Source organism: Orcinus orca, chromosome 19, assembly GCF_937001465.1.
Source record: "Orcinus orca chromosome 19, mOrcOrc1.1, whole genome shotgun sequence".
NCBI lineage: Eukaryota > Metazoa > Chordata > Mammalia > Artiodactyla > Delphinidae > Orcinus > Orcinus orca.
The window spans coordinates 15,129,284-15,143,094 of NC_064577.1; the positions used below are offsets into that span (position 1 = coordinate 15,129,284).

At 43.5% G+C, this 13,811-nt stretch overlaps 1 protein-coding gene across 2 annotated transcripts in view; it reads left to right on the forward strand.

The window, feature by feature from the left end:
- Positions 1 to 13,811, forward strand: part of DNAH9 (dynein axonemal heavy chain 9) — a 299,097-nt gene that overhangs the window by 97,505 nt on the left and 187,781 nt on the right. For both annotated transcript variants that reach the window (XM_004266832.3, XM_033422847.2), the window contains one exon: positions 9,001 to 9,157. In XM_004266832.3, the coding sequence (XP_004266880.1) occupies positions 9,001 to 9,157 (157 nt within the window). The remainder of the gene's footprint in view (positions 1 to 9,000; positions 9,158 to 13,811) is intronic.

Below are 13,811 nucleotides of genomic sequence, written 5' to 3' on the forward strand. Positions count from 1 at the left end.
TTAGCAAGTTCCTGCCCATTTTAAGATCAGTTTAATATTCACCTGTATTGTATTATAGTTTATGTTATTTTACTTTTTCCTTTAACCTTTTTTAATTCTTTGGTAAATTTTTTGACTACTGAGTAAAGTGAATGTTTTCATCAAAACATTTTTGTAAAAAAAAAACAAAAAAAAACCCCACATTTTTGGTTACAAGTGATAGAAGCCTAACTTAACTTGAACTAACTCAAACTAACTTAAACAGAAAGAGGACTTGTTAAGTCAGACTTCTGGGGAAGGAGTCCAGCTTGCTGCAGTGTAACCAGCTTTCGGGCCTGAACAGGGAGCTATCAGGGCTTTACTGTCTCTCTCTTATCATGGCTTTGCTCTCTTCTGAGAGCTGATTCCTTTCTTGCATTGTTTTTCTTTGGCTGGAAAGATGGCCCACGCCGGATCCAGGAGGAAGAGAGACGCTCTCTTTCCCAGCACCATATGTCAAATTCCTTAAAGGGACCCTGATTGGTCCTGTTTGGATCATGTGCCCGTCTCTGAGCCAGTTACTGCAAACAATGAGATGGAGTATTTTGCTCAGGCCGAGCCTTGTGCGCACCCCTTGTGGGACAGCTTTTTTTTAATAAATTAATTTTACTTATTTATTTTTGGCTGCGTTGGGTCTTTGTTGCTTGTGAGGGCTTTCTCTAGTTGTGGCGAGCGGGGGCTACTCTTCCTTGTGGTGCGCGGGCTTCTCATTGCAGTGGCTTCTCTTGTTGCGGAGCACGGGCTCTAGGTACGCGGGCTTCAGTAGTTGTGTCTCACGGGCTCAGTAGTTGCGGCTCATGGGCTCTAGAGCGCAGGCTCAGTAGTTGTGGTACAGGGGCTTAGTTGCTCCATGGCATGTTGGATCTTCCCAGACCAGGGCTCAAACCCATGTCCCCTGCATTGGCAGGCGGCTTCTGGCAAGGTGGGAAATACTTTGATTGACAGCCCCATGGGAATACTCCATGTAGAGGAGAGATGGCTTTCCAAAGTGTGGAGTCCTGGGAAAGGAAAACCCATAGAAACTATGTTAGGGAGCATATAATTAAATGTTTTGTTGTTGTTGTTTCTAAGTAGTCAGTAGGCCCAGCACATGAGTTATGGGTCCTTTCCCTCACTGGTTTGTGATGTTTGCTCAACCATATTCAGTTTTGAGTCTATCAAACTGCTTCAAAGTATCTATTCTTATTCTGTTTCATCAGTATATTAATCCATCTATATGCAATACTCTTTAAGGATTGTAACTTTATTGTGAGTGGTAATATTTTTATAGTAAAGGTCTGTATCATTCATTTTCATTTTCCTTTCCTTTTTTTAAAAGTTATTCTGTTCTTTCAAATGAGCTTTCATCATTTTGTCAAGTTCTAAAATATAAATTATTAGGGTTTTGATTGGTGAGCCTTAAAACCTTCAAATTAATTTTGAAAGAATGGCCAGGCCATCTTTATAATATGTGATTTGTTTTTCTTTGTTCATACCTTCAATTATGTTTCTCAGAAAAGTTTATAAGTATCTTCATATAGGTTTTGAGTGTTTCTTATTGTTATCTCTATGTAGTTTTTAATTTTTTTGGTCCTATATAAGATTGTTTCTTCACTTTATATATATATATTTTTTTGTTTTGTTTTGTTTTTTGTGGGTTTTTTTTTGACCGTGCCACACAGCGTGCAGGATCTTAGTTCCCTGACCAGTGACTGAACCTGTGCCCCCTGCAGTGGAAGCATGGAGTCTTAACCACTGGACTGCCAGGGAAGTCCCTATGCATATATATTTTAAAACAACTTTATTGAGCTTTATTTTATGTCAAAAATTTCGCCCATTCCAAGTGTTAGTAACTTTATCAAGTAGTGTAACCATCACCATAAATCAATTTTGCAACATGTTTATGCCCCTCAGTAAGATCCCTCATGCCCATTTGTAGTTGATCCTCACTCCCACCCCCAGCCCTGGTCAACCACTAATCTACTTTCTGTCTGTATAAACTTGCCTATTCCGGACATTTCTTATAAATGGAACAATACAACATGTGGTCTCTTGTGTCTGACTTGTTTCATTTTGCATAATGTTTTGGGGTTCATCCATGATAGAACATGTGTCAGTAGTTTGTTATTTATTATTTCTGAATAATATTCCATTTTACAGATATGACACATTTTGTCTATATAGTCATCTTAGGTAATTTTCAGTTTGGGGCTATTATAAACAATGCTGCTGTGAACATTTGCTTGCAAGTCTTTGCGTGGATGTATGTTTTCATTTCTCTTGGGTGTATACCTAGGGGAGAAATTGCTGGGTAGTACAGCAGTTTTATGTTTAACTTTTTGATAAACTGCCAAATTATTTTCCAAAGTGGCTGGATCGTCTTATATCTCCACCAGCAATGTATGAGGCTTCTCATTTCTCCACATCCTTGACATTTATTATTATCTGCCTTATTTATTGTAGCCATTCTAGTGGATGTGAAGTAGCATCTCATTTAAGTTTTAATTTGCATTTCTGTAATAATGTTATTGAGCATATTTTCATGTGCTTGTTGGCCATTTATATATCTTCTTTGGCATCATTTCTGTTCATATCGTTTATCTATTTTTTGGTTGATCTGTTTGTACTCTTTTTTGAGTTCTAAGACTTCTTTGTATATTCCGGACATATTGCATATATGTTTGCAAATATTTTATCCCAGCCTGTTGTTTATCTTTTCATTTTCTTCACGGCATCTTTTGAAGTGCAAAAGTTTTTAATGTTGATGAGGTCCAGGTTGTCAGATTTTTCTTTTATGGACTGTGCTTTTGGTGTTGTAACTGAGAAATCTTTGCTTAATTTCATTATATCTTTAACTTTCTTTTCATTTACATATAGGAGAAAATTGTTTTTTTGTAAATTTATCTCCTATTTTTCCCATCTACTGCCCCATATTAAAAATTCTAAGAATTATGCTCTTGATTCTCCTTTTTCTAAGTCACTTCTAGAATTTCTAGTTATATTTGAACCATACACATAATATGAAGCATAATTAAACTATTCAAGTTTAGTTACTAAGTGTGTGTTATTTTTGGTAGATCATATGTCACTCATTGCTCTCAGTTCTTCCTGTCACGTTTTGAGAAAGACATTTACCAACTAGTGTAGGCAAACGAAGATGAGCACTAGGTGATGAAGGACCTCATAACCACGTGGTGTAAGGAATGGATCTTAGAATTGGAGGTATTTATGCTGAGGACAATTTTCAAATTTTAAATATTAAAATATTATAAGATGGACAGATTTGTTTTCGGTTGTTGCTAAGGACATTCTTCTGTTAGTGCTGTTTCTTATGTTGAGCTGGGAACCTATCATAATCCCTGGGTCTTTTTCCTGTGACTTGCCATCTAACCACATTGCCCCCATTCCATGTACATGTGAGTGCTTGGAAGATTAATTTGCATTTGTTCTTCTTAAATTTCACTTTGTTGGGTCTACCACATCATTTTCAATTGCTAAAATTATTTAGAATTTTGGTCTACCTTCTATCTAATCAATTATTTCTTAATCCAAGTTATCTATGAATATATTGAACATCAGGAGTCTGTGTCCTGGTAATGCCACTAGAGGCCTCCCTCCAGGTAGATATTGTTGCATCCACGTTCATTCCTCAGTTATGATTATTGAACCATGTGGTAGGTGGAATTCTAGGAATGATCCCCAGCGACGTTTTCCCTTGTATCATCTCCTCTTCTTTGAGCGTGGGTGAAAACTATAAATAGGATGATATTATTCTCATGATTATATTTTGCCTTACCGCAAAAAGGAAATTATTCAGGTGAACCAATATAATTATATGAGACCTTAAAAGTAGAGCCTTCTCCTGGCTGAGGGCAGAGGGAAGGTCAGAGAGGCTTGAAGCATGAGAAGAATTTTTCATGCCATTGCTGATTTTGAGGATGGAGGGAGCCTTGTGCAAGGATGGTACAGTGGCCTCTAGGAGCTGAGAGATCCCCCAGCCTCAGCACGCACCTAGGACCTCAGTACTACAACTGGTAGAATTTAATTCGGCCAAGAATTCAAATGAGCTTGGAAGCAGGTTCTTCCCCAGAGTGTCCAGATAAGGGTCCAGCCAAACTGGTACCTTGATTTTGGCCCTGTGAGACCCTCAGTAGAGGAGCCACCTGGACTTCTGACATACAGAAGGGAGATAATAAATGGGTGTTGTTTTAAGCCCTTATTGTGTGGTAGCAATAGGAAATGAATACAAATCAAGTGATTTCACCAACTCTAAGATTAGCCAGACCACACGTCTGGGATAGCCAGTCTATACATACCTGACGTCAAGATACAACACCTTTGATATTTTCATTAATCTGCCAGTTGTTTGTCTAAAAAAAGGAAAGCTACATTTCATATATTTATTACCTTACAAAATAATACCTTGAAAGTAGATCAGCTTTCTGTCTTCCAAGGCACTTTCATATCTCTTGTCTCATCTTGTCCTCACAAGAGCCTGGTGGGTCAGATAAGGACAAAGCCTGTAGACATCACTTGCCCGAAGAAAACAAAACCAGCTTCAGCTCGATATTAGGAAGGCCTTTCAAACAATTAGAACTGACCCACGGTGGAAGGAGCTGGCTTCTAAAATAATAAACATGGCTCACTGGAAGAAAAGGCTCTGTGATTGTATTTGAGGGATTTAATGGGAGAAGCCTGGCACGGTTAAAGAGCCAAGCCTCTGAGGCCTCTTCCAGCACTGAAGGCCTGTCTTCCCAATAAGCAGTCAGACTAAATTGATCCATATTCGTGTGGTGGTCAGTTGGTTAAGGCAACAGCTCTTCTTAAAGGATTCCTTCCCATTTTCACAAATGCAGTTGTTTCTGAGGCAGCAGATTTATCTAAATTCCTTTGTACAAAGAAAATACTGTGTGATGGACCCCAGTGACGCATGTTTTTAAGTCGCCAAAGTTTAATAACCTGGCCGAGTTTCACAAACACTTTGCAGTAGAGGCAAGATTTGAACTCAGTGTGTCTGACTCCTGAGTCCTTGCCTTAAACCACAATAGCATGATCTGCCCCCCTCACTAGGAAACAGGAGCAGATTGAAGGAGCCGGCTTAGATGTTTAAAGAGATGGATCTAACCATCTAACTAAAGACCACAGACAGAATCTTAGAGGAGGAGCGTGTGTCCCAAAGAACTAGGACATCCTGCTGGCTCAGTGGCCCCCGACACAGAAGAAGGGAATACACTTTCTTTCTTTTCTTTGTGTTTCCCTCATGGCCCACGCTAAAGCCCCACTGTCCCTGCCTTGGTTATTAGAACTCCTTAGACAGCCAGCCCACTTCCCCTCCCTGAACATCAGTCAATCCATCTGTAATTTAAGGGGATTAGATTAGTTGATCTCAGAAATGCCTTCCAGCTCTAGAGTTCTATTATTATGGGCAAGTGTATATGTATTTTGACATTTCCCCCCACATGCTTCTTCTGGCGATAATCAGAAGCTCAGTAGATGCTCAAAAAGAGATTGACACCCAGTTCTAAGGATTTCTTTTGGGAGATTCTTGAGTTTTCTATAAGAATTCTATTTTTGTGGAACCCTGTGCTTCTAGACTCTCAGATTCCTTGAGAGCCCTGCTGCTGCAGAGAGAAGAGGTCTGAATTGCCCTCTGGCTGGCAGAGAAGGCAGCCATGGGACAGAAAGGGGGTGGGAGAGAGAGTGGGGAGGAGAGTTGGCTGGGGGCCAGGATTCCACCCATCCAGGCAGCTGCTTTTCCTCCTGGGGGGTTACAGGGCTGCAGCAGGCCCTCCAGGTTCTGGAAGGAACCTGAGGCTGGCAGAGGTAGAAGGCCTTGGGGCCAGTCTGGAGCCAGAACTCAGCCTAGGAGAGCAGGTACAGTTAAGGCTGCACATGGAACTCTGAAGATCTAGCTACCAGTGTTGGAGAGAAGCATTGCCAAATGGTAACAGTGACCGAGCAAGGTGAGATGGGACCTAGCTTTTCACCTTAACCCTGACTCACCTCACTTCGTGGCCCACCTAACAGATCAACAACTCTGACGTGAGCTTAATCCACAGGGAAAAGTGAGGCAGCTGCGTGAGCCCAGCTCACCAGGAGTTAAATGCAGCCAGCCCCCCATTGCACAGGAAAACTCCAAGTAGAATCATAATTCTGCATACTCTCCTCTCCACCTGGAGAAACTACCTTCCTGGGTTTCATCTTCAAAGGCTGAGGTAGCTATGGGAATTTCACACTTAATTAAAGGAGAGTTCAGGAACTCCAAGTCTTTTCAAAACAATTTTGGTTGCAGTGAGGATGCAGTCACCATCTGGCAAGAAAGGTGTTAACTCAGAGTTTCTGGTCAACTCTAGCATCAGATTCAGAACCAAAGAGAGTGCATTTCAGAGGACCCCTCAGATGTCCCCTCCCCATCTAGCCTGCAAGTTGAAAGCCTCTGTACTGATTCTCTAAGTATTAAAAAGATCAATGGCATGGTTTTAAAAGCTTTATTGAGATATAATTTACATGTCTTAAAGTTCACCCATTACAAATGTACAAATCGATGATTTTTAGTAAATTCTTAGACTTGTGCAGCCATTACCACAATCTAGTTTTAGAACATTGCCGTCACCCTGTTTTCAGTCCGAACTCAGCCTCACCTCCCTTCCTAGGCAGCCACTGATATTCTGTCTATCTCTGTGTTTTCCAGACATTTCATAAATGAAATAATATGAGATCTTTTGTATCTGACTTCCTTCACTTAGCATAATGTTTTTCAGGTTCATCCATGTTGTAACGTGTATCAGTATTTCATTCCATTATATTGCTAAATAGTATTCCATTGCATGGATATATCACATTTTGTTATTCCATTCACAGTTGATGGACATTTGGGTTGTTTCCAGTTTCTTAAGTGTTATGGATATTGCTGCTTTGAACATTCCTGCATAAGTCTTTGTGTGAACATATGTTCATATTATCCTTGGGTAATTCCTAGAAGGGGAATTGATGAATCATATGGTAAACTTTACTTTTTAAGAAACTGTCAAGCTGTCTTCCTAAGTAGCTGTACCATTTAACATTCCCACCAGCAATGCATGAGGTTTCCAGTTTTCTCACATCCTCATCAGCACTTGTTATTGTCTGTCTTTTTGATTGTAGCCCTCCTAGTGGGTGTGTCATGGTATCTCACTGTGGGTTTAATTTGCATTTCCCTAATGATCAATGATTTTGAGCATCTTTTTATGGGCTTATTATCCAAAGGCACATTTTGTCATCTTCTTATGAGGATATATGTGGAAGAGGTGTATGACATATATAGTTGGAAGTCATAGTGGAGCGCAGTGGAGTGGGAGCTCAGCTGAGCTACTCTGCTCACTCACCCCATTGCTGAGGGCTCAGGGAATACTTGCGGGTGAAGTCATGGCAAAAATGAGCCCCAGGGGGCTAGGAACCATCAGCTAAGCGGAACCTGATCCAGGTAGACTCTAGGAACGGTCAGGAGCTGGATGGGGGAGGAGAGAGGGACAAGCACAGTCCTACTGTGTCTGGCACCTTAGGCTGTTCAGTCAGCTGTAACAAAATACCAAACACTAGGTGGCTTATAAACAACAGAACTTTATTTCTCACGGTATAACTGGACAAGGCCGGTACGGAACCCAAGTTCAGCTGCTCGCCGCTCGACAGGCCAATTCGAGAGACAAGTGTTGGTGGAAAAGGAAAAGTTGCTTTATTCAGGAGCCCAGCAACGTGGGAAGATGGTGGACTAGTGTCCTAAGACCATCTCCAAGTTGCCGGTTAGGAGACAAAGGTTTTAAAGGCAGCGTGAGAGTGAGGGAGGGGGCTGCAGGGAGCCTGGTTGGCTTGTCCTATTCGCGAATTGGTTGGCATCAATGTGAAGTTTCGAGTATCACCAATCATCTGGTTTCAACCGGTCTGGGCTCTAAGTGCTGGCGGTTGGCAATTTTCACCTGGTGGGGTCTGCTTCCGGTGAGAACAACTTGGGGGGTGTGTCGGGCCTGTATCTGTAGCTTTCAGGGGCCTGGGTGTTCGGGACCTGCTGTGGGGCTCGTCTAGAGTCTAAACTGTACCAGTTTCCCGGTCCAACAGGTATTCTTTGTTTCTCCATCTTCGCATTTCCTAATCATTAACTCTTGAGCCAGCCTTTGGAGACTCAGGGGAGGCCTGGGAGACTAAAGCAAAAGGCTGTTATCTTAAAGGACAGGGGCACAGGGGCTTGTATGCAGTTGCAATCCCCCCTTTGATACCCCTCAATCTTGAGGGGAACAGGTGTTGGACGAGAAAAGGAATAATGTTTTGGGTAAAGAGGTTAATCATTAACTCGGTAGAGGAACTCAGTTTTCGGGGGACTTGACCTCAACAGCTTTGGACGCTGGGAAGTCCAAGATCAAGGTGCCAGCATAGTCGTGCTCTTGTGAGGGCCCTTTTTCTGGCTCACAGCTGGTGCCTTCTCATGGTGTTTTCACATGGTAGAAGGGGCAAGGACCGCTCTACCCTAATAAGGCACTAAGCCCAGTCATGAGGGTTCCACCTTCATGACCTCGTCACCTCCCAAAGGCCCCACCTCCTAACACCACAGTCTTTGGGGGTTAGGATTTCAACATATGAATTTAGTGGGGACACAAGTGTTCAGACCATAGCACTGGGCAAGTGAAAATAGCTCTTCATGAATGGACTTAAACATACTGGGGCTGGGGGGAAGGAACCAATGAGAAATGAGCTAGAGAAGTAAGCGGGGGCAAGGTCAGGAAGGGCCAGGCTGAGAGCCCCTGGTGCCCTTCAGGGGGGGAGCATCATGATCAGATGATCCTTTAGAAAGTTCCACCCACAGCGCAGAGGGGACCAGAGCGGGGGGCTCTGGGCTTTCCTTCACAGAAGCTGTGCCAAGTCTCTCACGGCCTTGAACCTCAGCTCTATCTCACTAGGACCCAGCAGGGCCAGAGCTATTTGTGGGGCCACCTGTGGCACTGAGAGTGACCTCCACCCTCCTGTGTTTGGCAGGTGCTACATCACCCTCACCCAGTCTCTGCACCTGACCATGAGCGGGGCTCCAGCAGGACCTGCAGGCACAGGCAAGACAGAGACCACCAAGGACCTGGGCCGAGCGCTGGGCATCATGGTCTACGTGTTTAACTGCTCCGAGCAGATGGACTACAAGGTACAGGCCCAGCCTCGGGGGGACTAGGAGCTGGGCCACGGCTTCATCCTCGCCACCCTGGTCCAGCTCAGAGGCCCAGACAGGGACGTCCCTGCTCCTTCACAGGAGGCCTGAGGACCCTTGCCCTCAGGAGCTTGTGGACCTCCCTGTAAACTTTAGCACCGTGGAATCCACTTCCACTGATGAGCTTGGCAACCACAGAGAGATGACTTCACCTCTGGGGTCTTCCTTTCGTCATCTATAAAATGGAGAAGCTGAACATATATCCAAAGGCCTAAATTCATTATTTGACCCAGAACCACAGAAAGGCTCATAAGTGGCTGATATAAAAATCTTCACATAAAAGTCATAGATGTGCTCTTGTGTAAAAGTGGGCATTTCCCCAGAATTTCTACAAGGGCAAAATATTCTAGGTTTGGCTTCTGAAGACATACTAGAGTAACCTCTATTCTTAGCAAGAGGTACACAAAGACAAGTGCAAGGGTAATGTTCTTCATCCAGGCACTCATCATTTTTACATTTTTTAATGTATTCCAGGCTCTGTGTCATAGAGAAATGAAAAAGAGACAAGAGGCCCATTAGGTCACTTCTCTGCTAGCAACGTTCTGCTCACAACTAGACCTTATTCAGATTCTTTTTTTTGAAAAAAGCATAATAACAGATTGTCTCACTGTCTCATTTCTATTTTGTTTTATTGTATGTATTTTTGTAAACTACCTTAAGTTCCCTTTTGAAAATAGGATAGCAGGTAAATAAATTTAGAGTGGAAAAAGAAAACATTTGCACTAAATAAATCAAATATTTATATGTATATATGATGTGATATATTGCCTGTAAAATAAATTTAATTTAAAAATAAATTTAGGGGCTTCCCTGGTGGCACAGTGGTTGAGAGTCCGCCTGCTGATGCAGGGGACACGGGTTCATGCCCCGGTCCGGGAAGATCCCGCATTCCATGGAGCGGCTGGGCCCGTGAGCCATGGCCGCTGAGCCTGCACGTCTGGAGCCTGTGCTCCGCAACGGGAGAGGCCACAACAGTGAAAGGCCAGCGTAACACAAAAAAAAAAAAAAAAAAAAAACACTTATTACTGAACCCTGACCCCACCAATTCCTCTAAGAGTACAGGGTGAAAGGAGGAGTCTGCCCTTAATTTGTTTGAACTGTGCAAAGCTTCAGTCATGTGCATCTAGTACAGACACAGATCAGAGCAAGAACAGTAGGTATAGCTGTAGTGAGATACAGCAAAGGTAAGGTGATCCCTTCCTAGACACCAAACATCCTTTGTAACCAAACAGCCTCAATAAGTAAGCAGTTTGCAAACCTCCTCTTCCCTTTGTTGTCCAGCTATTCAGAATTATTTTTATCTCAGAGTACACACCAGCAATCAACTTAATTTATTGAGCATCACCATTGCTCAGCATCTGTTGGGAGTCATGGGAGGATATCAGAGATAGATAGGTCGGTAGATAGGTAGATGATAAAGAAAGAGAGAGGGCTTCCCTGGTGGCGCAGTGGTTGAGAGTCCGCCTGCCGATGCAGGGGACACGGGTTTGTGCCCCAGTCCGGGAAGATCCCACATGCCGCGGAGCGGCTGGGCCCGTGAGCCATGGCCGCTGAGCCTGCGCGTCTGGAGCCTGTGCTCCACAACGGGAGAGGCCACAACAGTGAGAGGCCCGCGTAACGCAAAAAAAAAAAAAAAAAAAAGAAAGAGAGAGAAAGAAAGAAAAAGAAAGGAAGAAAGAAGGAAGGAAAAAAGGAAAGAAAGAAAACATAGGCAGGTCAACAGATGACAGATGAGAGAGATAATAGATGAATGATAGATAGATATAAATAGATAGATAAATGATAGATGATAGATAGACATATAAGAGATAGATGGGTAGGAAGGAAAGGAGGAAGGAAGAAAGAAAGAAAATAAAGATACATAGGTAGATGACAGAGATGAGAGAGAGAGAGATAATAGATGAATGGCAGATAGATAGATAGATAGGGTGAGCATAACCCAGTCCATTAGGAGAGACAGGAACGATATATGAAATAATTAGGGGAGATAGCAGACAGCATTACCCTGAGTGCTAATGCGTGTTCTACGAACTCTAATCCCTGGAATGCTCCAGAGCTGTGAGAGAGCCACCAAGTGCGCTGGTCAGAAAAGACATCGTGGAGGAGGTGAGAGCTGAGGTTGTTTAAGGTTGTTAAGGTTTGGATGAGCACCAAACAGGGCATGCGACATTTTAACTCAACCCCACCCACTAAAACATCAGCTTCAAAAACAGGACCGAGTTCTTTGTGCAGTTGCTGTCCTTCCCCTGCTCCCTGTGCTGACTTCACCCTGAGCTCTCTTCACAGGGTTTGTCTGGGGTGAGGAGAGGAAAGGAGTGAAGGTCAGAAAGAGGCTTCACCAGCGTCACTCACAGCAGCCCATTCTGTTTCAGTATCTCCAGAGAACAAGCTAGAAACAAACATGGAACCATGGTGGAGTCCATTCGAGTGGCTCAGGGAACAGGGGAGGCTGGGAGATGGGATTGAGCAGGGAGAGGAGGAACACAAGACCACTGGGAAGCTCTGACCTTGAGGTGTCAGGCCCCAGAAACGCTGCAGGCTGCAGGACTGAAGCAGGAGCGTGATGAAGACAAACGGTCTTTAAGGAAGACTCCCTGGGCAGCCAGATGAAGGGAGACAGGAAGAGACTGGAAGTGGGGGGAGGAACATTTTTAGGAAGAACATTGCAGTCGTTCAAACCAGAGAAGCAGAGAAGCCGGATAATGGGGTAGCAGAAACGGAAAAGAAAGATTGAGAGGCTTGAAAAAATTAAATGATACTTAGTGAACATGGGGAGGGCATGGGTCGGTGGTGAAACAGAGGAGGAGGAAAGAGGAGAGTTTGGGCTTTGTCAAGGACCCTCACAATCCCCTCTGCCTCAGGAATTCTGTAGGGAGGCGTTGGGTAATGGGGTGGACTCAAGAACTGTGTGGAGGCTTGGGGGAAAGGGTTAGGGTTAGGGTTTGCTTTACTCTACTAGTGCTGGTTGGAAAACCCATAAAACTAGCCACTTTCTCTGGAAATGGTTGCTGTTTTAGTGCTAAGACATTCTTCATATTATAGCAGCAATACTTTCCCCCTGGACCTCAATCTGGAGAGGCTATTGCTGAAACATCAAATGACTTTGAATCTGAAAGTATCTGGAATTCTGTGACTTCTCCATGGCATCAATACTATAGAACTCCCACTCCTTGAGAAACCCTGCTCTCTACGCTTCTGAAACATTATCCTTCCACAATTCTAACTGATCTTGCCTTCTTGATCTCATTTTTGACCCCCTTTCATCACTTCAAGTTTTACTTTTATACGGATGACTCCTGAATCTGTTTTCCAGCTTAACCCAAGTTCTGGTAGTGTCTTTAACTAGGCAGTAGAGGCCTCTGTTTGGATGCCCTTCTCTCATATTCGGTCAATACTCTTCTCAGACAGTTCCTGCTGACTCCCTGTTTCCTTCCGGCCAGGTTCCTCATCGCATCAATACTAATCATCTTATTTTTCCCCGTAGGCCAGGGTGGACATCTTAAGACATCTTAATTGTTTCCTGTCCTTCCTTCCATCATTCCAATCAGTCAGCAATGTTTATTCTTCCTTCAGCAATGCTCTCGCTTCCAGGCCTTCAACCTTATTCTGAGAGCCCTTATGCTGTCCCAGAAACTCACCATCTTATGGCAAGGCAACAGCCCAGCCCAGCCCAGCTAATGGTACCATTGTGCTGTTGTGGTGACATCTTAATTGTTTCCTGTCAAAAAACGGGGCCACATGGAGTCCTGGGTTCTGCTCAGGCCCTTGGGGGTAAAGTGTGGGGTGACGATTATCCGCCTATGGAAACTCTACTTTCTTCTGTTTTATGTATTGGATTTCCATTTGATAAAAGGCATCCACAGCTTTAAAATGTTTTAAAACCACTGTTAGCTGGAGAAGCATGGATTTTGATTCTCAAAACTCTGACTTAGTGTTTATAACCTTTGACAGGTGGCGATATATATATAATGTGTGTATGTGATATACATATATGTAATGTATGTATATGTGATAGTTGACAGGTTGTTTCTTGTTTGTTTGTTTGTTTGTTTTTCCTTTTGCGGTACGCGGGCCTCTCACTGTTGTGGCCTCTCCTGTTGTGGAGCACAGGCTCCGGACGCACAGGCTCAGCGGCCATGGCTCACGGGCCCAGCCGCTCCGCGCGGCATGTGGGATCCTCCCGGACCGGGGCATGAACCCGTGTCCCCTGCATCGGCAGGCGGACTCTCAACCACTGCGCCACCAGGGAAGACCCAGACAGGTTGTTTTATTATTTTACATATATATATGTGTGTGTGTGGCAGCCTGTCAAATGTCATGTATATATGGCAACCTGTCAAATGTCACAAATACTAAGCAGAAGTTCGGGAATATAAGCATGTCATATAAATGAAATATAAAATATATATTACGTTTTATTATATATACGTGTATATATACATATGTATACACACACACACACACACACACACACACTCATGAATATAATACTAGCTATATCCACCTGCAGAATTTTTTTGAGCACACAAACACAATGCCTAGAACTTATGTCACCTCCTCAGGGAGACTGTGACTTCTCAATCTGAAATAG